Source organism: Anopheles arabiensis, chromosome 2 (genome assembly GCF_016920715.1).
Source record: "Anopheles arabiensis isolate DONGOLA chromosome 2, AaraD3, whole genome shotgun sequence".
NCBI classification, from domain to species: Eukaryota; Metazoa; Arthropoda; class Insecta; order Diptera; family Culicidae; genus Anopheles; species Anopheles arabiensis.
This window is the reverse complement of record NC_053517.1, coordinates 11,476,726-11,503,670: the sequence shown is the minus strand read 5'-3', so window position 1 is coordinate 11,503,670 and position 26,945 is coordinate 11,476,726. Positions and strand designations below refer to the sequence as shown.

Genomic DNA, 26,945 nt, shown 5'->3' with positions numbered 1-26,945 from the left:
CTTCTGATAGTCCAAGTCGCTGAGATAAACACACGCGTGAGCGGGACGTGAGAACACACTGCTCTGTGCCGTCCGACCCGAAAAGCGAGAAAGGCAAATACACCGTTCGGATTACTGAATGAATTGCGTGCTGGGGGTGGGGGGGTGGTGTAAGCCTCATAACGGAAACCGTGGCCCCCGTTCACTTGCACCTCCCGTCCTTCGTCTTCTCGCGCACGATGGAGCGCTGGAGGAGCGATTCTGCGCAATTAACTTGCTCTGTGTTCGTTCATTCTCCCCAATGTGAGCCTCATAGTGAGAGCGACAGCGAGCAAACGGTGAACTGAGTAGGCTGAGGATGATGATCTCGGTGTGAGTGTGTGCCGTGCCGTCTGTGGAGCCGTGCAGAGAGTGGCAGAGAAGCGCTGAGCAGGCGAGCAGAAGCCGTATGTAACCGCTCAGTAGGCTCCGAGTATATAATCGGCACTTTTCCGCGCTGCGAGCTCATTCAGTCCGTGCCGAGTGACATGAGAGTAAAGACATCGAAAGTGATCGAGTGCAAGACATGTTTCAGCATGCTTTTCAAACAAATCAATTTGGAAACGGTAAGTAAAGGGACAGGGAGCAAGAGAGGGGGTAGTGTAGTGTAGTGTAGTGGCATTGTTGTATCGAAATGTGTAAATTAGCAAACACTCCTTGAGTGGCGTGGCGTTGCCTCCTGGTAGACGCCCATCGCTCCCAACCTCGGCGCGCGAACAGGTGCAAAAGCGGTGTGTAATCGTCGGACCAAGTGTGTGTGTGTGTGTGTGTGTCTCGGCTCGGCATTCGATTGCATCATTCGAATTGCTTTGCAAAAGTGGGCGTTGAAATATGCTAGTTTAGAGAAATCCATCGGTTCGTCGACGTTCCGTTGCCCCCGGGCCAAGCCGAACTGCTGTTCCTCCTTGACGTCATCGTGCGACGTCTTTTCTGTGGGCGCGTGACGGACTGCAAGCGAAAAAAAAAGCGAAGACACCCGTCACGAAACTGACTGCCGCCGTGCTGCTGTGGCCGGTTTGCTCCATCAATTAGCACCGATCGGCAGCGGTGATGTAGCTGAACCCGCGTGGTCTGCTCTAAAAAAAAGCCGGCCGTAAACCAGTTTTTGCGGGGAGCCCTTTTGATAATGACGCAAGGCGGTGCAAGGCGGTATGGCTTTATTTTTTTTTGCTTCCTCAGTGTGGTAGCAGATTTGTGAGGTTAAACACACATAGACACTGGGCGGAGGGTGGTGGGTGGATTTGGTGAAAAATGTGTAGCGAGAAGGGAGCAACATACACTCACACTCGAGGATAGTCGGTGAAGTGAGAAGCGACCCCAACGTCTCACTGCCTTTGGCTGAGAAGCGCTTTGAGAAGCGTTTTCCACCACGTTTTTGTCGCTCCTCCGCCACGCTTCACTAGTACCGGTGAGGGGAGGGGGACTTCATGCGGCGGTGTAATCCTCCTTCCTTACATGGCCTTACCCAACGAATGCAACTGTCGCCGCTCGGTTCTAGAGCGACCTTCACTCGACCTCGTGGAAAAGCGTTCCCCGGATTGGGTTTGGTCCCCCGCACCACATTATGATCAGCGTGGAACAGCGTCCGAAAGTAATGGAAATGCTTTGTAATTGCACTGATGGATTGAAATTAGTTCCCGCTACAAAGCGTGGGAGAGGGGGGGGGATATCAGTTACTACGGCAAGAAAACGCGCCATTTTGGTGTTTGCCAAATGCTAGATCCGACGATCCAATGCTGGCCCCACAAAAAGTGCCCCCAAGATATGTAGGTCAAGGTTTTGAGCGGTGTGGAGCTGGCTGGGCTGAACGGGCAGCATCAATTAAGTGTGTGCTTGATGATTGGAATGCTGTTGCCGCCGCTCGGTATTCAGGCACCGCCGCCATCTTGCAATTCTATGACGACCTCCCCCCAGTAGTAGTGACCGCTTGGACCACGCACCATTGGCAGGATCAATTGGCGCGGAACTGATGAATGGATTGTGCGGACGGTTCGTCGCACGCAAAACTGGTTGCTATGGGTTGTGTCCCATTGATGGGAAATGCTTACTATAAGGGAAGAATGTGGGATGAAAATGAGAATAACAATAGCTTCTGAAAGGTTTATGACAGGGTTGATTAGCTTATTGTTCGCTTTAGCTGTACGGAAAGCTTGCAAAATGTATGTAAAAGTGTCTATTGACTACCTGACAACGCGCTCTTTCTTCACGTTTCATCTATTAGTTTTCCACAAAATCAGGTATGTAATTTCACGTAGATTCCTCCTTGTGTAATCTCTCCTAACACACGCTCTAATCTTGACATTTGCTTACGTATTAGTGATACAGTAGGTGACCGCTAACTGAGAGGTAAACAAGCTCCAGTTAACGAACAATGTTCGCTAACTGGAGTGACGTTTCTATGGATTGATTGTTTTGATTGGCGTTGACTGGAATAAACATACCAAACTTTTTTTTTCATTTATGTTGATATAAAGCATAGTAATTCGTGTAATAACATAAATTAATAGCAAACGTAGGCAAGAGACCCTAAATTTGTTTGAAAAAATGCACATTTGCGACAAATTTCTCTTCATGAGATTCCGGATGTTTCATGTTTTGACGTTTAAGTGTTCGTTAACTGAGAGTAACTCCAGTTAGCGAACCTCCAGTTAAAAAGCACTCCAGTTAAAACACATCCAGTTAGCGGTCACCTACTGTATCTGATTTACGTATCATAAATCCGGCACAAATCCGCCAGTGAGAAGCAATACAGCTGCCAGGCGGACGGGTTCTTGTTTGCCATTAAATGGCACCCCGTGCAAGGTGTATGGATATAAGAAGGTGAAGTGCTTCAGAGCAAATTGACATTTCACGACTTGACATAACAATACTGGGGGCTCCGGTATTAAAATCGGGGAGGGCAGGAGAGGGGTATAGAAAATTGTATGCGATTTGACATAACAATACTCAATGATGGCGCCCGGAAAACGCGCTAACAATTCACCTCCTTAATAAACACACCTTGACCCCGTGTGAGGCAACGTCGCGCGGTTCCAGCAGTGTGTGCAACGATGTAAGTCGTACGTCTATACACCTTGGGCGACTCGAGGCAAGCACGTTTCATGGTTTGTTTTCTCACATTTTGGACCAGCGAATACGTGCTCTAGCAAGGACTGCACACCCTGAATCATTCGGAAACGATTATTTTCTGCGAATTGTTCTGGAGAAGCGTGCTACCATTTTCATTATTCGCTATGTAAAATATGACCTATACTGACACTGTTATCCTCTCCGCTTTTTAAGATTAATGTCCATCGCCAGATTGCTGGTACAGGTCGAGGGGCGAAACTGGGGCAGACAACACACTTATTGAGAACCAATCACGATACTATCGTACATCCCCCCCTCTTGCGTGCTTTCTTTGCAACTCTGTCGCGACACTGTCCCGATCCACTACCCTCCCGAGATTTCGCTCGCCATAAATCTGCTCCCAAACCGGAATAAGAATGACCAGGAACCAGGCGAACACAGAAACCATGGCGGCTGTTATGCCAAATGGTCCAGCATGCGCAGCTTTCCGAACCGCGTATAGCTCAATTGACGTTCAATTAAAACTAATTGGTTCCAATCGACGCAAAACGCTCGACGACGAACACGATCGTCAAATGGCGTCAAATGGCCCGAAAGCAGGGGGGTGAGGTTATGTGGTTTTTTGTTCGCTTTCATTCTCATACCGTTTGCTAAACCGTGAACCTGAATAACATCCAGTTTGTGTGTCGTAGAGATCGTATTTATGCGATAGCGTGGCGCCAGTCACGGGATGGTCAGTAAATCTCCATCAACACCCCCGGTTTGCTAATGTGTGCGCTAATGGTTGGCCATGTAAGAGCCAACACGTGGCCAAGCTTTTGCGACACAAACCGCCCGTGTGCGACTTTCAACGTGAGCTTTCCATTGGCCGGCTTGTGTACTTGATCTTGAACCTGATAAATCATTTATCATCATCATCATTCCTTCTGCAGTTTGTAATGGAAAGAACATAAATTATCCAAGGCACTTTGCTTTAGCGCCCGTTTGTCTAGGAAAGCAAAACAAAAAAAAAAACGCATCAACATGGAGACAAACAACTCGACGGAGCAATAAAACGAAGTGCATTTGGTTTTGTGTATTCAAATGACTTAACTTTTTCGCTTTATGAGCAACCCATTGTCGACTCTTTGATGCGCACCGAACAAGCACTGACGAGTTGCTTTATCCTTTCCTCTCCTTCCCATGCCCCGAGTCGTGGTTGTCGGGGGTTGTTGTCGCTTTGTCAATAGACGCCTGCGCAACATCATTTCACTCCACCACTTGATTGTGGCTGGGCGAAAATATAGTCGCAGCAAATCTTTGCTATCCAGACACTGGCTTACAGAATGGCAATCGTCTGCGGACGGTCACAGCTCTCGACCGCGTAGTATGTGTGTGCGTGTGTGTGTTTGATGGTGTGTGTTGCATAACGCATTTCAAGCCATAACTCTTTACTGGCACGAAATGAGAGACGAACGCGCAATGAATTTATCTGATTGGATGCAATGGTGTGTAAAACTGGAGGGGGCTGTGTGTCCTCTTTCCCCCCCCCCCCGTTTTTTTCTTCTTCTCTATGTCATGCCAATTTGAAAATTGACCGTGCTCAAGAAAGCTACCCCTCATGTCTTCCATCTATCATGTCTGTGGTGACGTTTTCGTTCCACATTACGTGCAACGGAATGCCTCGTCAGTTTCCTTATCGTCAGTAAAAGGTGCAAGGTTTCTTGCCACCGAATTGACCATTAATTGAACATTCTCGGGACGTTTTTTTTTTTTCTTCTTTTCTTATACATGGCAAGTCAAGAAGCGACGTTCCGGCATGTGCTTTCTCGTGCGCTAGAATGACATTTTATTGGACGCAACCTGGAACGTGGAATGCTTCTGACTGACGTGAAATGGGAAAAACTGTCTTAAAAAAAAAAACGGGGGGAACACACTCAGCTTTATGAATAGAGCGTATATTGCACATTTCCGTTGCTACCGGAAGCCAGGCAAAGAGTGAAGTGGATGAGAGGCAGAATGCGGAAGGATGCGAGAAAAGCGAACGACAAATTATGTGTGGAACAGGTTGTTTTGTGTGGTTGTGCCAACCGGCATGGCTCCATTCATCACGGTTTCTCCCACAATGAGTGCAAAATGTCGCTCCTCATCTCGAGTTCGATGCAGAATGGGAGGGGGAAGAGGGTGTGACAGGTGTCAGATTTCGGGGCCGGTGCAATTGCATTTCCGCGAGATGAAAGTAATGCCACTTAATTGACTCATGAGCCATGAGTCGCAAAACGGCGTATGTTATGTGTGACACACACATACACAGATGTCCATGGTATGCAGTTGAATCATATTTCACGTGTTTCCATGCAACAGAAGCATTATATTTCATTTGTATTTTCCCTTTATGTTGCTCCGCGCAATTAAATTTCTCCCAATCAATGATTCTACGAATTTGTAAATTGTGTTAGCGCCAGCAGGGACTCGCTCCTGTCCACTAGCCTTATGGTACCGAAGGCTACCAAAGCTTCACATCGCACCGAGCCTCAGCACACTACAGTGGGAAAAGCTATTCGATTTTCGTGTACGGACGATGGAGATGTGCAAAAATCCTAATCCAATTAAATCGATCGTTCGCAATGGCGGACGAGGCGGAGCTGCTGGTACCGGATCCATGCGGAATGTCTGGCGGGTGTTGTAAAACAATCGAATAAGCCTGTTAACAGCGTCTGTTTCAATTATGATTACTTGGTGAAAGGCACTTAAAATATTTCCCATATTGCAGTTCTGTAAATGAAACACTTTTAAAAATGGTCATTCTGCAATGGGAACAAAAACCGTTACTCGTTGGTTGATAATGAACTGCGTCATTTCGAGTCTCGTGGTGGTCATGTAAAAGCATCGGGTAAAAAAACGGAAATGTAAAATCAGAAAACAGAAGAATCCTATGAATTCACAGAAGAAAAAAACTGTCCATTTGTATTGTCGGTGAACAATTACGCACAAAAATACACAAAGTATGATCCTGGATTTCAATTTCACTACGAGCGACCCCACAACAAGCCCTATTGTGTGTGTGCGTTCGAGTGTAAAAAAAATAAATTGCAATCCTTCCTCTACGAAACGGCTCCAAACGGTTTCCACTTCGGTCCAAGCGGAATGGGCGCCTCCATCCGTCACGACAGGAAGTGAGAAGTGAGAGCCGTGAGCCAGCCGCCCGCCTCGGTGAGCGGTGAGCGGTGAGAAAGAGCTTCGGCAAACCAAATTCACCGCTCTTGTGCTTTTCCTCACGTTCTCTCTGTGGACTTGCGCCGTCAAGAGCACATTCACGACCTCTCTCTCGTATCGAGAGAGAGAGATGGCGAGAGCGCGCGGGAGAGAATGAGAATGTGAGAAGTGAGTTTTACCCTCCTGCCCATCCTCTCTCATTCACATCCTTCTGTTCATCTTGCCGAACGACCGGTATACCGAATGGAATTGTTATCCTTTCGGAATGTGTTTGCTTGCTTCGGCGCCGCTTCCACGTGCACGCCTCGTTCGGTCTGCCGAACGCGTATCGCCCCCTTCTGCACACTCGCCGGCGTACCGCGATGGCCGGTTCCACGTGGTGGTGCTTGCCGTGCAGGAGCATGTCCGGATCGACGCTTCAAGGACACTGAACCGGGGACTGCCGGGGTTTCTCTGCCTGCGCTTGCCCGCGGTGTAAATGGAAATCGAAACCGCCGTTCTATTCTAGCGCCGCTGCTCTGATTTGCTCTCAGCTAGCAGCGACCTCTCGCTCTTTCAATCGTTGTTTGGCTCCAGTGCTTTCAACCAGCGCACCCGGAAACGAGCTGTAATGTATGGAATGCTTCTAGCACGTTTTGCATTGCCTATATCCTCGTCCTGTGAGCGAAAGTTTTATTCTACGCATCGCAGCACCAGCAGCAGCGTGCCTTACAGCTGGCAAATTGCGATGTAAGCTTGTGAGAATGCTCAATGACAACAAAAGGACACTCCATGCATGTGTGTGTGTGTGTGTGTGTCATTGTTGGCGTTCACGTAAAGTGGGGGAAAAGTTTTGAATGCGATGGGGCAACGCCGCCTTCCTTAATTAGAATATTATTAAACACTACTAGCACTATCAGCGTGATTGAAAACGGCGATATTTATAGTTTATGACTCGAGCTGCGGTAGTACCACATGGTGCTGTACGTGTGTGTGTGTTTCCGATGGCATGTGACGTCAGATATTGACTTTGTAAGCCATTTCATTACCAAATCCCCGGTGCTTTTCTCCCTTACCTTTGCCAGAAGTGGAAACTATCGTAAATCAATCCAGTAGGGGCCAGAGCGTATACTTTAATTGTTGTTCTTTTTTTTTCGTGATGTTTGCCAACCGCTCCGCAAACCGTTCGGCGGGATAGCTCGTGACGATCGCGAGCCGCAAATATAAAATAACAACACACGTTGCGTTGCGCCTGAATGACGCCGTTTGTTTCATTCTAGCGACTTTGGGCGGAAAAACGGTTCGCAAAACCAAACACTTGGATTATGGTGTGGTTGTGTGTGTGTGTGCGCACTAGAACAGAGCCAACAAGATGATGATTACGATTGAATCGGATCGCGCTGTATTGTTGTGGTCCCATCAATGTGTACAGCGGTGTGTAATGGGTGTTAATGGATGCACCGGTTGGAATGGGCGGGTTTACCCGCAGCCCGTAACCAGCCCCGGTTGATGGATTAATTTTATAATTACACTTGGCACTTACTAGACACCCGTACCAGGCCTATTCCCATCCGTCATGTGCATTCAACACCAGATCGGCGAAAGGATGCGGCAAGCAAAGAGGAGAAACAGAAAAAAAATAAAAAATAAACATGACAATTCAGTCCCTTTTTTGACGACAATCATTAATTGGGGGAAGAAAATAGCGCTTCGAACCACGGAGGAATGCATCTAGTGGATTGCGCTTTCCGTTCCGCCCGAGAATTTGATGATTCTGATGGACGGGAGCGGACAATCAACCGACCACGAGTCACGAGTTGAATTTGGAACGTTCAACACACGGGGCCGCAAGATGAATCGTAGGGATCGTGCCCATTACCTGTGGGGTAATAAAAACAGACAGTTAAAAGGGAAACATTAGTACACAATCATCCGCCTACCGTCGGGCTGAAGCTTACAAGCCTTTTGGGCGTGACAAATGCGTCCGAAGATCATTTTTCATTCAGCTGCTCGCTGGCGTTGGTGATGATGAGGATCTTTTCCCCCGTTTCTCCCCAAACATTTTTGTTATCTTGCATGAAATCGTAAGAAAGTGTATCTTTCGTGGGGGGGGGGGGGAACGATGGTGCGGCTTGATGGTAAAACCTTGGAAAGAACGGAAGAAGGCCAATGTCGAGGGGGAAGCGGACAAGCGGAATCGTGGGTAAGCGACCAAGCAAGGCAGCGGTAGGTCACGAGGTTCCCAAAATAGACGAGATACGCACGGTCGAACTCTCCCGTAGCGTGAGCAGAGCATGAGCTGTCCGAACATTCCGGTCCAAATCCCCGCAAGATACGTTAAACTGAGGGAAAAGTATCGTCACACACACACACACACACACACACACACACACACACACACACACACACACACACACACAAACCGACACATACGATTTTGTTACTGCACGGGAGGAATGAAATTCTTTCCCCCAAACACCTCCACCGATGCTATGCGAAAGGGTGTGACGGGTTCATTAATTCATGTGCACCGGATATGTGTGGCACGGTGACTTCTGGTGGTGGTGGTGGCGCACAAAAGAAAGAAAAGCAACGGTGTAGTGCGTTTAGAACGGGCCGATTGCTTGTTTAGGACGGGCTTACTCGGTTTGCCCGTTGTTGCCTGCGTAGCTGGTGCTGACCTACGGTCACAAGCTGACTCACACACACACACACACCGGTTAACCCGCTGCGAGGATGCTGCAGGCACCGGACCGAACCGGCTTCACTGAGAGGTGTTGAAATCGGTTTGACATCTGGCCGGCAACGAAAAAAAAAAAGAACCGGAAAGACGACCAGGAGCCAGTCGCCGGAGTAGGTTGACGGGGTAAAGTGCTCTTTCCATCCATTTTGTAATCCCTGGTTGACTGCAGAATGCATGATAACATCGACGAGGGGAGATACCGACGGTCACTACTCACCAAGCGAATCGAATCTCTTGCGCTACTGACGGTATCAATTATGCCAGAGCATCCCTGGGGTTGGTTGGAGGTTGGTGGCTTTTAGAGTGACCTTTTACGAGCAATTTGCTTCCATGTTACGGGATTGTTATGGGCGCCATTGGGGCGACCGAATTTGACAGGTGCCATAACGTGTTACGAGCAATTGATTGCACGCATCGGAGTGTGATGCTTTGAAACGGGACAGGAGGTGGTTTGTATTGGGCACAGTGAAGTGGTAAAAGCAAAACTGAGAATAGCATGAATAGCTACTGCTATTTTTTTGCTAAAGGAATCATTAAAAAGATAACTTTGTGCTGCTTTTTGCATACATTTAGGCGGTTTTCTGTTCTGCTGAGGAAAATCATACAAAAGCAGCTATTCATGTCAAAAGCAATACAAACACGAGACGCTATAGCTGTAGGCAAGGCCCCAGCCAGTTTGATGATCGCTGATGATCATGTCACGCTGTTTATTTACCATTAACATTAAGCTAATATGCCGTCATGTGATACGGTGTAAACGTATGATCGCGGTCGCAAAATATCATCATCATCAGTTTGTTTAACAATATTAAGCGTGTTTACTGCTGTCGACTTGATTTGTTAAAATGTCTCTTGCTCGTAGTGTACCAGCTTGTGTGTGTGTGGGTGTGTGGGTGTGTGTTTGGGGGGAGGTTAGGCTATTCACACATCGATTGTGGCCGGTACTTGCTAACGAGCAAATACTCTACCCCGATGACGTGTGCGTCAGGTGTGGGGTTTGCTTTTTTTGTGTGTGATCAACCTTTCGCTGGTTGAAGCGTGGTGCGTGTAATGCTTGTTGCTGCACCTGCGGATGCATCTCTCACGCCCCTGCGAGACTAGTCTGGCCGGGGGAGGTAGGAGGGCAGGGGGAACGGGAGCGAGATCCCCACACGCGCACACCGCCACGTACTGGCGCCACATGATCGCGTTTGCACGGAGAGCCACAACAGCGCACGGCACACGGTGTGCGGTGTCGCGCTCTCAGACAAGTCAGGCTATTTTTGACCGATTGAAATCCACTGAACTCGCCACAAATCCCGCCACTGGCTAAAGGTATCTGCGAGGGGGAAGTTCAAATACTTCTTATCCCACAACCACACACACACACACGAACACAACCGTTGTTCCGCGCGCTTGGTGTTTGGCAATTCTGCGGAATAGTTTGGCGGACCGTGCAGCCGGGTGGCGATGGCACCATCTCGGTACCGTTTCGGGCTGTGAGTGTGACGATTCCGTCTCGGGCTGCTCTCCTTCGTGTGTTCGCTTTCTCTCTCCCTCTCTCTCTCTTTTTCTCTCTCTCTCTCTGTCTTGCTCGGGATTTTGGGGACGATCTCATTCCGAGCAGCCCGAACGACCGCCTGGTCTATAAAAACGAAAATCGCGGCTGAGAAATCTTTTCAGTTAAAGTTCGTACCCGTCCGGAGCTAGATCAAGGTTTTCGGGGATCCTGGGCAAGCGTTCGTCCGTTTTTGAAGCTTTTTAGGAAGTTCGGCTACGATCGGTTCCTTTCTCTATTGGAAAGGTACAGGGGAGCAGGGAGTGATCGCCAATCACTGACTGTTTGTGGAGTGTATGCGTATATGTCCCTGTCTCTTTCTTGTGTGTGTGCGTGTGTGTGTGTAGTACGTGTCTTGCCGCTCGACTAGAGACGGATAATTGCTGCGCCACGTGGTCGTGCTCGGTACCGACAAAGTGTTTCCGTTGCGTGTCTCGTTGAATGTTTGTCCGTGTGTAGTGTGTGTGTGTGTGCAAGTAGTAAACCTATTTGTTTGACCGACCGCACCAAACAAAACGACATCACACAGCATCCCCACACCATCATTCTGCCCGCGCGATCACGGCCGACCAACACACCCGTCGGATAGCCAATTCGCTCCCGGACGCTCATGCCATGCGCAGCTCAATCTCTCAGCTCTTCTCGGCAGCGTCAGACCACGATGCCGGAGGGCGCAACGCACATCAGCTACAGGCGGCCGGTACGGGAACTCCCACACAGTGCACTAACGGCTATGCAGGTGCGTGTTTTCCATCGACTTTCTCGCATCCCCCGGGGACGCGTTCGCTTCTGCGGGAGCCGTGGTTCGGGTGGTGTTTGCCCTACTAGCCGGCTGTTAGGTTAAGAATGGACTAAAATAGCCGGGCGGTTCAACCAAACAGCCAAACGTCCGTCCGTCTGTCCGTCCGGTCGCGATCGGCTCGCGTGAGCTGGCGGCTGAAACAATTGCCAATTGCGACGAAACCGATCGGGCGATGATGGATGTACGTCCATTAGGACAGGAGTGTGAAAATCGTGCACAGTCGTTGAGCTCCATTTTGTGTCTGGTATGCTTCGTTGGTGTGTCCCTTTGTGTGTGTGTGTGTGTGTGTGTGTGTGTGTCTATGTATGATCTATTTATCTTCTTCCGCACATACGATAAACGGAACACTATTCCAACTGCGATTCAGGGTGGTTTTGGTGATTATTATCTGAATCCTCTTCCTCTGTGTGTGTGTATATGTGTGTTTACGTTTCGGTTGGGTGTTGGTGTACCATTCCGTTTACCAACCAGCCATCTGGGACGTGGTGGTGCTTCTGGTGATATAACACACAGCGCGCGTCCATTGTCTTCCTCGTTCCTTGAGCGGTCACCTAATGTAATATGCCGGCGTGCGTTGTGTAAACGAGGTCGATCTCACTCTCTCTCTCCCTCTGCCTGTCTGTCTACCTTTTAACAAAAAGTGGGACAGTGTCCGTGGGGTCAGGGTGAAATAAGCTTATGCGTCTGGAGGTGCCATAGACCGTTAAGTACTAGGCGCCTCCATGCGCTATTTCGCGTTTTCAATATTTTTTAAGCAAAATCGAAACGAAATGCCTAAAAAAAGAATTTTCCCAATACTATTGCGTAGGTGACGCGAAATAAATGAAGAATAACAAATGGTTCAAGGCCATCCTTCATGGCCGGTGGTGGTGGTGGTGGTGGTGATGGTTTCGATCGTGAGATTACGGCTCGCCAACGTAGTGTGAATCATGCCAATGAAAACAAAAACAAGATGAACGTACGCAGTAGTGCTCCCCTTCCATAGCACCAGCATAAAACGTGCTCATGCGCCGACGGGTTGATATTTAGCAAAAGACTATAATGTGTTTGTTACTACTCCCAGCTGCGACTCTAATCGTGCTCCGCCCAATGATGTTGGTTGTGGTGTGTTTAGGAGTAGGCCAATGGTTAATTTATTTACCCGTTCGACCGATCGAAATGTATGCTGTTCGAGTGACGTTTGAGCCGCGTTTGATCCTCCTGCGAGCAGTGATGCTGGAGGCATAATACATACCCGGCAAAGTTCATCGTCCCGGCACAGCGCGTCCGCCAGTTCCAATTTGATGGCAAATTATAACGCGTTCGCCCGTCCCACGCTGGTGTGTGAACCGATTGGGACTCGTTAAGATCAATTTTGGTGTGCTGTTTGTGTGTGTGTGTGTGTGGATTGGTTCCCCAAACACGAGACGACGAGATGTTGATTTACGGAACCGGTTTCAAGTGGCTTCGACGGATGTGGTGGCATCCGTGACGCTGTTAAATATATCCTTCGGGCAAATTAATTAGCACCCATCAAGCACATGTGCCATAATTAACATGAAAACACGTCCCCAGATCGTGGCTTCGACCGTCTCCTGTGTTTGGCTGTTCGGTTTCGTCCGTTTCGATTGAAAGATTGATGTCGCATGGCAGGAATGTTGCATCCTTTGTCACCGTGTTCGATTAGCTGCGATGACTGTGTTACTGCGCAACGATGGGCGCGTAGGGTGCATATGAGACTTTCTTCAAACTCTTTCCTATCCTCACTAACCGTTAAATCTTTTCTTTTCTCCGCTCTCCCGTCCACAGGACACAGTGGATCAATTAAAGATGTATCAAAGACAGACTGGAATTCCCGCATCGGGGACGGAACAGCGCAGCTCAACGGGACTCTCGGGCGAGGGACGTCCGAAACGGCAGAGACCGACTCATCAGGTAAGTGGGGGGTGGAGGGCACTTTGCGGTAGTATCGCGCAAGATTCGCGATCCGAGATTAGGGATCCATCCTGCTTGATGGCTCGTCGTGCCGCGCACGGAAATTTGCTTAATGGTGTGTAAATGATGGGAAAAACTGTTGAGCGAGCGAGCGAGCGAGGGCACACGATGAATGCCGTGCTCATTCAAGCAGCGTAATGGCCATGAACTTCAGTGTGTTTCCGGTACAGCTCCAGCGGCATCGCGAAGATTATCCTACCGGCAAACTCGTTGCATTCCGCCCTGCGTGGTGTGTTTTTTCTGTTTTTAATTGGGGAAGGATAAAGTTTGAACGATTTCCGCCGTACCACTTAACAAGATCCGGATCCTGAGTGCTGTTTTGGATGGGCGGCTGGCTCTAATTTGTTAGCAAGAAAACTATTTTTGGAATGTTTGAAACTATTTTTGCTATGTTTTTCCGAGACGTTTATCGTTTTGTTTACAAATGTACACGTAGCAGCAGTAAATGTACAAAAATAGTTCTCTGTATTTAATTGCACCCCAAAGTTGTAAGTAGTAAAGTAGGATCAAAGTACTGTTCGCCATTCAAAATAGTTCTCATCGATCTTTGCGAAAGTTGTTCGAAATCAAACATCCACCACGAGTGTACCCACCAACTGCTATTTAACATAATTTCGACGCTATCTCTCTCTCTCTCTGTCTTTTCCAGGGACCGGGGGGATGCGGGACGCGTTGGAGGGGCCGGGCTCAGCGCAGAACGACGCTATTCACCTCAAGAGACGGGTGGGACTCTTCAGTGGGGTTGCTTTAATTGTCGGTACCATGATTGGTAAGTAGTTGTAGCTGTGGCGGTGGTCTGCGACGATGGCGTCGAATGCTTTCGTCTGATACGCTAATGCCTTGCCTTCCTTCCAGGGTCCGGAATTTTCGTGTCGCCATCTGGTTTACTGGTGCGAACTGGTTCCATTGGTGTGAGCTTTATCATTTGGATGGCCTGTGGATTGCTCTCGTTGTTAGGTAAGTACTACCTCTTTTCGCATGAAAACTCATTTCTCAACTCACAACACTATTCTTGTGACCTCCCTACACTATTGTTGTGACCAGCTTAGACCGTCGGTTGTTTGCGTCATCATGCGCGAAACCATAGGCAGTTGACAGACTGTCAAACATTTTACCAAAACATGGGATCGTTCGTTTGAAATCGTGGGAAAATTATCTGCTTCTTCCCCTTAAAAAGCCTCCCTAAATGGCCGCTCAAAGAATTGGGAACAGTAATTGCAGGGCGCAGGAAAGCAGGCGACATCCGAGAGGAATACAACAGAATCACATGGCTTGCCGGCTGTCACGTACGTACGTGCGTCACTTGCCTCACCGCTGAGTGCGCCCGCTTCTGTCCATTCGGTCCATTCCCTCCCAATGGGGTCGTCAGGTGATCGTTATGTCCGTTTTGTTCCGATCCATGCTTCACTGTGTTGACGCTTATCGATCAACCTGTCGCAGATCGGTAGTGATGCAACTCGCAAGGGAACGCAGGGAATTGTTGCATTAAAGAACGCGCCAGCTCGAGTCGTATCGTTGTGTGACACGCCACACGGGATATAATTGCAGCTAAAAATAGCGCCTTTTAAAACAACAGCAGCCGATATCTTTTATTCGCAAAAACGGTCACAGCAAGAAAAAGAAGGCCAAATCATCGACACACACACACACACACACACACACACACACACACACACACACACACACACACACACACACACACACACACACAGGGTCAAACGGTGGACGACTTTGCGTTATCAACGCAAGATGGATGCGAAATGTGGCCGGTGCGAGAGTGCCATGGGGCTGGTTTGGTGAATTGTGACGATCATTTCCTCCGCGGTTCGTATGAACGAGGGAGTGTGATAAATCTTGCGGTTGCGGTTCCTTCTAGAATGTGATGCATTATTTTTACGCCTTATTTAAATTTCCTCAATGAGCGGAACAGTTTTTCACACGAACGACGGGGTGGGCTCGTCTTCGGTCGGTTTGGGGGAATGCGTAAATTTTACACTTAACGATGTTTGTACAACACCATCACAACGGGCGTGTAAACAGGCACGTCGGTAGCAAGCTTTTGAAAGGAGTTATTTTTATTTTATCTTTGCTGCTTATTTATCATATGCAATGAGATGAAAAGTTTACATACTGTAAATTTAATTGTACCGAAACTTTTTTTTTTATTAAATGTTAATTCATTTATATTTTTAAAAGATTGGTTCAGCAACATGGAGACGCCTAGTCTTTTATAAACTATTGCAATATAAAGATATTTGATTTTAAAATAATGGTGCGTTTTAACATTCACTAAAGTGTTATTATGTAAATAATCTACTTTTATCAAATGCAAGATTAAAATGAAGACAATTTTAATACCAATTGTGCATTAAATTACAAAAAAAAACACGCCTCGATCAAAGCAGAACGCAAAGTTTCTCTCTTTTCAACTGCCAAATGGTCGTGGCTCAAAACTTTTCTATCACAATCGTTACAGTAAATGTTTACAAATAAATTTACGATGAGACATGAATTTGCAAACGATCAACACTTGCCACTTGCCGGGGGTTCGTTCCCGGATTTGCCTAGCCGAACCAGCAGTAACGAAGAGAAAAGGGGCTTATTAATAGCGAACGAGCTGTAACACGGGGTTGTGACGTAGTATCATGTGGGGCTGCAAATCAAGAAGCACCACAGGGGTGCTGCCTTTACTCGATCCCTTCGAGTTGCCTCGAAACAGCGTGACGAGATTAGTGCAATAAATTGCAAAAAGAATGTTGTGCGGGTCTATATATATACATATAATCCTTGCACGCCCATGTTTCTCTGATTGATGTGTGAAGGCGTGGGACATTTTTTCCCCTCCCTGTTCTGTAGTAAAGCACTTTGAACTTTTGCGTATGGTGGGAGAGAGAGAAGCTTTGCGTCGGCAAGTAAGTTCGATAACATTCGGGCCGAAAGCGAAGTACATGCGCACGCTAGTTGGAAAAGTTGCGCCTCAGCAAAGGATCAAAAACTTGGTCCCAATTTTGGAGATGTTGTCCGGGAAAGTTGCCAAAGACGTGCTCGGAAAGTTGAGGACGCTCGTTTAATTTATGCACTGCCAGCTACTTATCTCTATCGCTCTTCGTTATGTTTTGTTGCCGGAATTGGTAATGCAATGCAACCTTCGATTGGAGGAAATATTTGAATGGGCATGTGTAATAAGTTGCCAAGTTTTCGCATACATCCCTACAAATTAAACGGGATTAAATAAAGCTCTTTGCAGATGCTGACTACACACAACGGTGGCAATAAAAATGTAATAATTCTTGCTTAATTCAAGCCTCAAAGATCAACGCGAAGGTGGTGATACACGTGAGCACGGCATATTAACATACGAATAGCTAAACGGCCCATAACTCCATTTCGAAACTGCCACTCTGGTTACGCTATTAAAACGAACGAGCCAAAGTTACCGATTGCCCGGGCCACAAACACGGCCACAAAAAGGGACAAAATGGCATCGTTTGGGAACTTTTTACCCCGCTTGAACGCGTCGCTGACAGTAATTAAATCGGCGAACAGCGGAAGCATGTGCACTTGTCGCACTGCCAACCGGCCGGTAAGACATGGTGCAGGCAATCAACGACACACACACACGCACACTCACACAACCATACATCCACCCAACCATTAGATATTAAAACAAAATGAATACTTTTACCTACACCCTCTCTTCACCTCTTTATCACGCTGTTTTTTTTTTGTTGCATTCCCTCCACACCAGGTGCATTGGCGTACGCTGAGTTAGGCACGATGAATACTTCGTCCGGAGCAGAATGGGCATACTTTATGGACGCGTTCGGGGCCTGGCCCGCCTTCCTGTTCTCGTGGGTGTCGACGCTGGTGCTGAAGCCGTCCCAGATGGCGATCATCTGCCTGTCGTTCGCGCAGTACGCGGTCGAGGCGTTCGTGTCCGAGTGCGATCCGCCGCTGAGCGTGGTGAAGATGGTTGCGATCCTTGCGATCGGTAAGTGCGCGACGGGACGCTGGCCGTCCAATACCGACCGACCTGAGCAGGAGAGAGAGAGAGAAAGAGAGAGAAAGAGAGAAAGAAACAGAGAGATTAAGAGTACAGAGACATGAGAGTGGCTGCTCTCGCGTTACACTGTCACAGCTGATTGTTTTGGCGCGCTCGTTCCCGGCACCCATCCTTCGCCTTCCGGGAATTGCGCCCGTGTGTGTGTGCGTACGCGCACGCATTCCGTTTCGTTTCGGTTCGTTCTGTTGCCTTCCGTTTTTCGGTTGCTTGTTGTGTAGAGCCGTGTGTGTAGAACCGTTCCCATTCCATTCCAGAGCATCGGACACGGGCACAGACATTATGTTCGTGAGGCCGATCCGGCAGTCCTGCGGGGGGGTGCCAATGTGGAGCACTGAGCACGGAGTAAGGACACACCGCATGAGCGTGACTTACAGAGTCCACCAAACAGAGAGCGAACAGAGAGAGAGAGAGAGAAAGCGCACGCCCGTGCTGTGATCGACGGAAGGTCTTCTCTGCGACCATCTTGACTCTGCTGCTTTAAAGTATTCTCTTCTTGTAGAATCCGCCGAGCATCTGGTACGTGCACCCCCCCCCCCTTCCGCGCAAAAATGGGGTGGAGGGCAGGGGAGAGGACCAACGGTCATCCACAGCCACATCCTGGATCGTCCACGCCTCTGTGTGTGTGTTATCTCTCGTGTTTGGTGTGGCTCTTGCTCTAGCTCGAGTGCATGCGTACGTCGATCCTTCCTGCCAGCCACCTTTGACCCGGAACAAACGCGGGTTAATACCGAACTGCAACTGGAAGAAAAGAACGGAGGGGCGAAATGCTTCTTTTGCTCAGTTTTCATTTGCCATCATGATCACCATCCATCACCATCCATCATCTATCCGGCAACAAGTAGGAACAAGTGAAGTAAAGCTTTCAAGATGTGGTTTTCATTGCTTAGTAATTGGTGCATTGCCTAACAATTGTGGATTGTCAAATGAAAATCGAGTTTTTCTTTGTTTTAACAAATGCATTTCGTTTTAAGAACAAAAAGGACATTTTCTACATTCGTGTGAAATTTGGAACATTTAATTGAGCAACTTCTTTTTGTGATTTAACTTTAACTGATTAAGAAAACTGTTTTTTTTTATCAAGTCAATGACGCAATTTGATGTTTGTTTAGTGAATTTCTTTCGAGCTCAGAAGTGCAGAAGTGAATTTATTTCTATTTTGAATCACAACACAGCAGATCAGACCCAAGACGCGCATCATCACCGCCTCATCTCATTAATCTTTTGTTGCACCGTTTTTTTTAATCGACTCTCTGGCGTCCTTGTTGCTAAAACCCTCCCCTCTACTGTTATTATTTTGTTGCAAACAAACACACACCCACACGTTCACAACACATTAATTCATAGAGGAGCGGAGTGGGAGAAAAAGTCGAAAACCAAAACACTCAACTCATCCTCAGCAAACGTCGTGTCGTCTCCGAGCGGGCTTATCGTGTGTGTGCACACGTGCAGCAAAAGGGAAGTCGTCCGAGCTGGTCGCTAATCGAGCCTTTCCGTTCCGCTTACCCCCCTTTTCATGTTCGCCCGATCGACGTACCTTCCCCCCCCCCGTCGTGATCTCTCAGTGAGCATCCTGTTCGTGAATTGCTACAGCGTGAACCTGGGCATGGCCGTGCAGAACGTGTTTACGTCGGCGAAGCTGATCGCGGTGCTGATCGTGATCTGTGGCGGTGCGTACAAGCTGTGCCAGGGCAACACGCAGCATCTGCAGAATGCATTTAGCGGCACTACGCCGTCGCTGGGTGCGATCGCGACCGCTTTCTACACCGGCCTGTGGGCGTACGACGGTTGGAACAATCTGAACTACGTGACGGAGGAGATCCAGAACCCGAGCAAGTACGTACGGAGGAGGAGGTGTAGCTTTTTCCCTTATCGTGCCGATGTCGTAACCTTGGTTTTTCTTCACCTGCAGAAATCTTCCCCGCTCGATCATCATCGGCATCCCGCTGGTGACGCTGTGCTACGCGCTGATCAACGTCTCCTACCTGGCCGCCATGTCGCCGACGGAGATGATCGAGTCCGAAGCGGTCGCGGTCACGTTCGGCAACCGCATACTGGGCATGATGGCGTGGCTGATGCCGCTGAGCGTCACCATCAGTACGTTTGGCAGTGCGAACGGTACGCTGTTTGCGGCGGGACGGTAGGTTGAAGCCGCTCTGATCAAGCTGTACAGGTGCTGACATTGGTGTTTTCTCTTCACAGACTGTGCTTTGCTGCCAGCCGCGAGGGCCACCTGCTGGACATACTGTCCTACGTGCACGTTCGTCGTCTAACACCGGCGCCTGGGCTAATCTTTCACGTAAGTAATGGTGCAGATTGAGTAGGCGTACAATCGTTGAAGAGTACAAAATGTAGTACGCTGGAACTAAAACTGAACCCATACCGGTCCTAGAACTGCTCATGAACCCATACCGATCCTGGAACTGATACTAAACCCAAACCGGTCCTGGAACTGCTCATGAACCCATACCGGTCCTGGAACTGCTCATGAACCCATACCGATCCTAGAACTGATACTAAACTAATACCGGTCCTGGAACTGTTCATGAACCCATACCGAACCAGGAACTGATACTAAACCCACACCGGTCCTGGAACCGATCATGAACCCATAGCGGTCCTAGAACTGCTCATGAACCCATACCGATCCTGGAACTGATACTAAACCCCAACCGGTCCTGGAACTGCTCATGAACCCATACCGATCCTGGAACTGATATTAAACTCACACCGGTCCTGGAACTGCTCATGAACCCATACCGGTCCTGGAACTGCTCATGAACTCATACCGGTCCCGAAACTGCTCATGAACCCATACCGGTCCTAGTACTGCTCATGAACTCATACCGATCCTGGAACTGATACTAAACCCAAACCGGTCCTGGAACTGCTCATGAACCCATACCGGTCCCGGAACTGCTCATGAACCCATATCGATCCTGAAACTGATACTAAACCAATACCGGTCCTAGTACTGCTCATGAACTCATACCGATCCTGGAACTGATACTAAACCCAAACCGGTCCTGGAACCGATCATGAACCCATATCGATCCTGGAACTGATACTAAACCCACACCGGTCCTGGAACTGCTCATGAACCCATACCGGTCCCGGAACTGCTCATGAACCCATACCGATCCTGGAACTGATACTAAACCCAAACCGGTCCTGGAACTGCTCATGAACCCATACCGATCCTGGAACTGATACTAAACTCACACCGGTCCTGGAACTGCTCATGAACCCATACCGGTCCTGGAACTGCTCATGAACTCATACCGGTCCCGAAACTGCTCATGAACCCATACCGGTCCTAGAACTGCTCATGAACTCATATCGATCCTGGAACTGATACTAAACCCACACCGGTCCTGGAACCGATCATAAACCCATAGCGGTCCTAGAACTGCTCATGAACCCATACCGATCCTGGAACTGATACTAAACCCAAACCGGTCCTGGAACTGCTCATGAACCCATACCGATCCTGGAACTGATACTAAACCCACACCGGTCCTGGAACTGCTCATGATCCCATACCGGTCCTGAAACTGCTCATGAACTCATACCGGTCCCGGAACTGCTCATGAACCTATACCGATCCTAGAACTGATACTAATCCAATACCGGTCCTGGAACTGCTCATGAACCCATACCGGTCCTGGAACTGCTCATGAACCCATATCGATCCTGAAACTGATACTAAACCAATACCGGTCCTAGAACTTCTCATGAACCCATACCGATCCTGGAACTGATACTAAACCCAAACCGGTCCTGGAACCGATCATGAACCCATATCGGTCCTGGAACCGCTCATGAACCCATACCGATCCTGGAACTGATACTAAACCCACACCAGTCCTGGAACTGCTCATGAATCCATATCGATCCTGCAACTGCTCGTGAACCCATACCGGTCCTAGAACTGCTCATGAACCCATACCGATCCTGGAACTGCTCATGAACCCATACCGATCCTGGAACTGATACTAAACAAAAACCGGTCCTGGAACTGCTCATGAACCCATACCGATCCTGGAACTGATATTAAACCCACACCGGTCCTGGAACCGATCATGAACCCATAGCGGTCCTAGAACTGCTCATGAACCCATACCGATCCTGGAACTGATACTAAACCCAAACCGGTCCTGGAACTGCTCATGAACCCATACCGATCCTGGAACTGATACTAAACCCATACCGGTCCTGGAACTGCTCATGAGCCCATACCGATCCTGGAACTGATACTAAACCCAAACCGGTCCTGGAACCGATCATGAACCCATATCGGTCCCGGAACTGCTCATGAACCTATACCGATCCTGGAACTGATACTAAACCCACACCAGTCCTGGAACTGCTCATGAATCCATATCGATCCTGGAACTGCTCGTGAACCCATACCGGTCCTAAAACTGCTCATGAACCCGAACCGGTCCTGGAATCGATCATGAACCCATACCGATCCTAGAACTGATACTAATCCAATACCGGCCCTGGAACTGCTCATGAACCCATACCGGTCCTGGAACTGCTCATGAGCCCGTACCGATCCTGGAACTGATACTAAACCCAAACCGGTCCTGGAACCGATCATGAACCCATATCGGTCCCGGAACTGCTCATGAACCTATACCGATCCTAGAACTGATACTAATCCAATACCGGTCCTGGAACTGCTCATGAACCCATACCGGTCCTGGAACTGCTCATGAACCCATATCGATCCTGAAACTGATACTAAACCAATACCGGTCCTAGAACTTCTCATGAACCCATACCGATCCTGGAACTGATACTAAACCCAAACCGGTCCTGGAACCGATCATGAACCCATATCGGTTCTGGAACCGCTCATGAACCCATACCGATCCTGGAACTGATACTAAACCCACACCAGTCCTGGAACTGCTCATGAATCCATATCGATCCTGCAACTGCTCGTGAACCCATACCGGTCCTAAAACTGCTCATGAACCCGAACCGGTCCTGGAATCGATCATGAACCCATACCGATCCTAGAACTGATACTAATCCAATACCGGTCCTGGAACTGCTCATGAACCCATACCGATCCTGGATCTGATACTAAACCCAAACCGGTCCTGGAACCGATCATGAACCCATATCGATCCTGGAACTGATACTAAACCCACACCGGTCCTGGAACTGCTCATGAACCCATACCGGTCCCGGAACTGCTCATGAACCCATACCGATCCTGGATCTGATACTAAACCCAAACCGGTCCTGGAACTGCTCATGAACCCATGCCGGTCCTGGAACTGGTACTTAACCATCCCAAAAGGTCCCTCTTGCATAACAGGAGATCATGCGACACAGGAGGCAACATTTTCAAGTCACAATGTCGCATTTTTAATCCTGGTCAAACACAAAGTAACAGGAGAGCATGAGATAGAGCGGGCTACATTTATCACATTTCATGTTCACAAATTTTCGTATCGTTCGGTGTGCTGCAAGTAACAGGAGAGCATCGCACTGAGAAGCTCGACGGGGAACAATTTCATTTTATCGAAAATTTCGGACCGATTTTTCGATCAGTCGGGTACCAGGAGAGCATGCGACACAGGAGTTCAGTTTTATTACAAAATTTTGAGTAAAAATTCAATTCTCAAAGTAAAATTTCTCATTTTTTTTTATACCCCTCTCTCTCTCTCTCTTCCCCAACAGTCGCTTATTGCCGGTGCGATGGTGCTGTACGGTACGATCGATTCGCTGATCGACTTCTTCAGCTTCACCGCCTGGATCTTCTACGGTGGCGCCATGGTCGCCCTGATCGTGATGCGCTACACCAAACCGAACTACCCCCGACCCTACAAAGTAAGTCAAACCGCTCCTGGCTGCCGTCACTCACAGACCTTTCACTCTCTCTCTCTCTCTTCTCGCCCATTCCCTCTCGAACAGGTCCCACTTATCATTCCAATTTTGGTTATGGTCATTTCCGGCTACCTTGTGGCGGCTCCCATCATCGAGAAGCCGCAAATCGAGTACCTGTACGCAGTGCTGTTCATACTGGCTGGGCTGATCTTCTACGTACCCTTCGTGCACTACGGCTACCATCCAAAGTTCATGGGTAAGTGGACAGTTTACGGTGGCTTACGGTGGGGAAGGAAAGGTGTGATTTTAAAAATAGCCACTATACTCTCACAGCTCTAGAATTCTGCTTTCCGTCCGGTCTTTCCCCCTCCCCCCCATCCGCTCCCCTCCATTTCCTGAACCAATTTCCCCACCGCAATCATCGCGTGAAGGTTATTGTGTGTCGGTGCAAAAATTATTAAACCCTTCCCCTCTTGCCTCTCTCGTGACTTTTTAAAGGCACAAGTTGAAGGGGCCGGTTTGTGTGTTGCACTGTTTTTTTTTTTTTTTGCACAAACCGAGGGAAAGCAACATGCCCCCGTGCCAATTGTGCCATGCCCAAATAATGCAGCAGCAGCAGGTGTAGAAATTAAATGATCAGAAAATGGCGGTATGACGGCGGTGCTACTTGCGATGCGTTGCTAGGCAACGTTCAACACGTGTTTTTTATTTTAATTTTTTACTGTGCCGCTTAAGCGACGCCTACTTAAAGTTGTTTTCTTCGTTGTTTCACCTTTATTCGTGTGCATTGGGGGAAAATAATTACCTGTTTCGTTTAATAAAAGAAAGCAAAATTAACGTGTTTTTCTTCCACCTTTTTTTGTTGCAGACAACGTTACCCTCTTCTTCCAAATGCTGTTTGAGGTGGTGCCCACGACGTCGATGGCAATGTTTGACTAGGATTGAATGCCACCACTACCACCGCCACCCCCGCCGCCACCATATAGACCGGGGCAACAGACAAAAAGAAACTCCCAGCACTGCTCAATGCATCCAATGCAGCAGCAAAATGGCACAAAACAACAACAAGTCGTCTATCTATAATCGCCAACGAACTTGCATCCACTCACTACTCCTGCTACTACTACTACGACTAGCGCATAACTTTCTCCCGCGTGTTTGCGCGTGGTACCCCCGCCCCCCAATTGCGATCGTGACATTAGTAATACTTAGCTATGTTAGTAGTAGTTTTCTAGTAGTAGCAACGGCAGCAGCAGCAGCAGCAGCAGCAGCAGCAGCAGTAGTTTATATATATGTGTGTGTGTTTGTGTATGCGCTGCGTACTTAACCTTTCAGGCGCTTCTTCCTGTGCGTGACGATGGCGCAACGTCGCGTGGAATACGCGTGTGCGTGTGCGCGAGCAATATGGGCAATTTATTCGCAACAAAAACATAGCAATAATGGACTCTGTCGTACTGTATACCTTCTCCCATGATTATGCTGATGATGCTGGTGAAGACTACCCGAAGGCAATAACCATTGATGGCTTTCGCTTTGTACACTATTGGAGCAACGTAGCGTGACGATGATGATGATGGAACGATCCAGTGTTTATTGAACTGGTTGGGAACAGCATAGGTTTCGGGAAGATGTTAGAGGAAGCTTTCTTTCTTTCGCCAGTAAGAGTGGATTCTTTTAGCTGCTGAGGGGGAGGGGGGGGGGGAAGGTCAAACCACAGTTGTAACCGACTGCTGTACGCGTTGCCAAACATTTACGGTGGGAAATTTCGATTTGAAATCCCAACCGGGTAAAACAGAACTTTTCGGAATTGCTTTCAAAGGAGTTTTTGTGTGTTTTTAAAAGTTGCTTTCACCCCACAAAAGACTCGTTTGTTTGGTTTTGTTTTTTGTTTTTTAGGGAAAACGATAAAGACAGCACTATCACGAAGGGGCAGAGGTTACATTTAGTTGGTAAAGGAGAAGATCAAGAAATCATGCAATACAGGGTTTCTCACGATTTATTGGTCAGTTCCCATGATTTTTTGGTGCGTTCCCAGGATTCTTTGATCGTATCTCATAGATTTTTGGTTCGTTCCCATAATTTATTGGTATTTTCTGATGGCATATCAATACAATTGGACTAAAAAATTCTGGGAAACGGCCAAAATATCGTGGGAACGCAATAAAAAAATATGGGAACCCACCAAAAATTGAAGGGAACCATCCAATAAATCGTGGGAAACCCTGTAAGAGGGGGACGACGAACACACAATTAACCTTTTTACTCTCTCTCTCTCTCTCTCTCTCTTTATGAAAGCTGCACGGATCATTCCCGAATGGTCGTTTTTGTGTTTAGTTTTATTTTTGGCGTTTTTTTTTGTGTGGAGTTCACTCCAGATGTGATGATGGACCAGAGTGAAGCGACCATTTTCTGTCATCGGCTTAGTGCAGGAGTCGATGATGAGCACGTGCCCTCCCACCAATGCTGCGAAAGGGAAGAAAAAAGGTCAGTTTGGAATGCTGTGTGTGTGTGTTGTGTGTGTTTGTTTGGATTCGATCGGTGCACCAACGGAGCTATCATTCCGCACCGAAGGATCCCGGAAGCAAACACACAAACACAAAATGTACCCCCCTCGAATGCCTTTGATTGGAGGAGTTCCTTTGTGCTTAAAACTAATTTTGGCTTACAAGCTCCAAATATTGAACATCGTTAATGAGAGCTGGTTTTTTTTCTGTTGGAGTTCCCGGGGCTTTTGTTTTTTAAATATGCAAAATATGACACCGGGAGGAAAGTAGTTTGGAGTAGAAACCGACGGCGGTAGCAAAACCAAAGAACAAAACAACACCAAAATGGAACGGAAATTTGGATTTTGATGCGGAGCGGAGGGGGGGGGAGGTGGAAGAAAGCTTTTGCTGCGCGAGAGAAAGCAGCTAGAAGGGGGAGAGAAAAGGCATGAGCGAAGGAGAGGAAACGTGACACTAAAGATAACCAAAAAGAAAAAGAAACAAACCCATATACAATCATTAATTTATCAAACAATCCCACCCTCCCTTGTTGAATAATTGAAGCAAAGGAGCGTTTAAAGTGGCTAAAAGGAAAGGGAAAAGAAAGGGGAGGGGAAACCAACCCCCCGAAGAGTCTGTGTGTGTGTGGTGGATGTGTTGTAATACGAAAAGTGATGGTTGCGAAGGGGAAAAAACCAAGAAATGATTAGTGTAAATGACGATGCTGATGATGATAATTATTTTCTGTTAACGAGTAGTTCTTTTTTGAGTTTTTGGACAATTGATGAAATAAAGAGACGTTATTTATATATAGAAAAAAAAACTGGCGGAGGGAAATAATGAGGTGTGGCAATGGCAGACCAACCCAGCGCAACATCCCATCCGAAACGGAAGTTAGTTTGTGTAAGTAGTATTAAGAGATCACTACGTACTTAAAAAAACGAATTCCTTTGTTTGTTGTTGTTGTTGTCTGTTCTCATTCTTCCATTTTATTTTCTCCTACTTTCTGCTTTTTCCGCACACTCGTCTGTTCCTTCTTCCCTATTTTACATGTCTCTGTCCCTCCTCTCGCTATCCTTCTCTGTTTAATTACTCTTTCGACTAAGGAGCGTTACGAAACCACACCACTCTCTCTCTCTCTCTCTTTATCTCTCTCTTACTCTCTCTCTCTCTTACTCTCTATCTCTCTTACACACACACACACACACACACAAACCCATCACACTGTACCAACATAG

At 47.9% G+C, this 26,945-nt stretch overlaps 1 protein-coding gene across 4 annotated transcripts; it reads left to right on the top strand.

The window, feature by feature from the left end:
• The first annotated feature begins 461 nt into the window (after positions 1-461).
• LOC120898723 (b(0,+)-type amino acid transporter 1) lies at positions 462-26,530 on the top strand. Of its 4 annotated transcripts, XM_040304946.1 has the most exons (12): positions 10,794-11,280; positions 13,132-13,257; positions 13,967-14,086; positions 14,173-14,274; positions 17,066-17,308; positions 18,943-19,213; positions 19,290-19,517; positions 19,580-19,676; positions 23,078-23,227; positions 23,312-23,480; positions 24,093-25,173; positions 25,520-26,530. In XM_040304946.1, exons 1-11 carry the CDS (start codon positions 11,157-11,159, stop codon positions 24,161-24,163), a joined length of 1,701 nt encoding a protein of 566 aa, XP_040160880.1. In that variant the 5' UTR covers positions 10,794-11,156; the 3' UTR covers positions 24,164-25,173; positions 25,520-26,530. The 4 variants fall into 4 exon arrangements, with proteins under 4 accessions (XP_040160881.1, XP_040160882.1, XP_040160880.1 ...); XM_040304947.1 differs by lacking the exons at positions 10,794-11,280; positions 25,520-26,530 and adding an exon at positions 462-584 and having other exon boundaries at positions 24,093-24,163; XM_040304948.1 differs by lacking the exons at positions 10,794-11,280; positions 25,520-26,530 and adding an exon at positions 10,671-10,787 and having other exon boundaries at positions 24,093-25,077.
• Positions 26,531-26,945: the final 415 nt, after the last annotated feature.

Bases quoted from the DNA above. Each gene is read 5' to 3' on its own strand.
- LOC120898723 (XM_040304946.1), top strand. From the start codon at position 11,157: ATGCGCAGCTCAATCTCTCAGCTCTTCTCGGCAGCGTCAGACCACGAT. The intron at 11,281-13,131 runs GTGCGTGTTTTC...TCCCGTCCACAG, and splicing joins GTGCACTAACGGCTATGCAG to GACACAGTGGATCAATTAAA. The intron at 14,087-14,172 runs GTAAGTAGTTGT...CCTTCCTTCCAG, and splicing joins AATTGTCGGTACCATGATTG to GGTCCGGAATTTTCGTGTCG.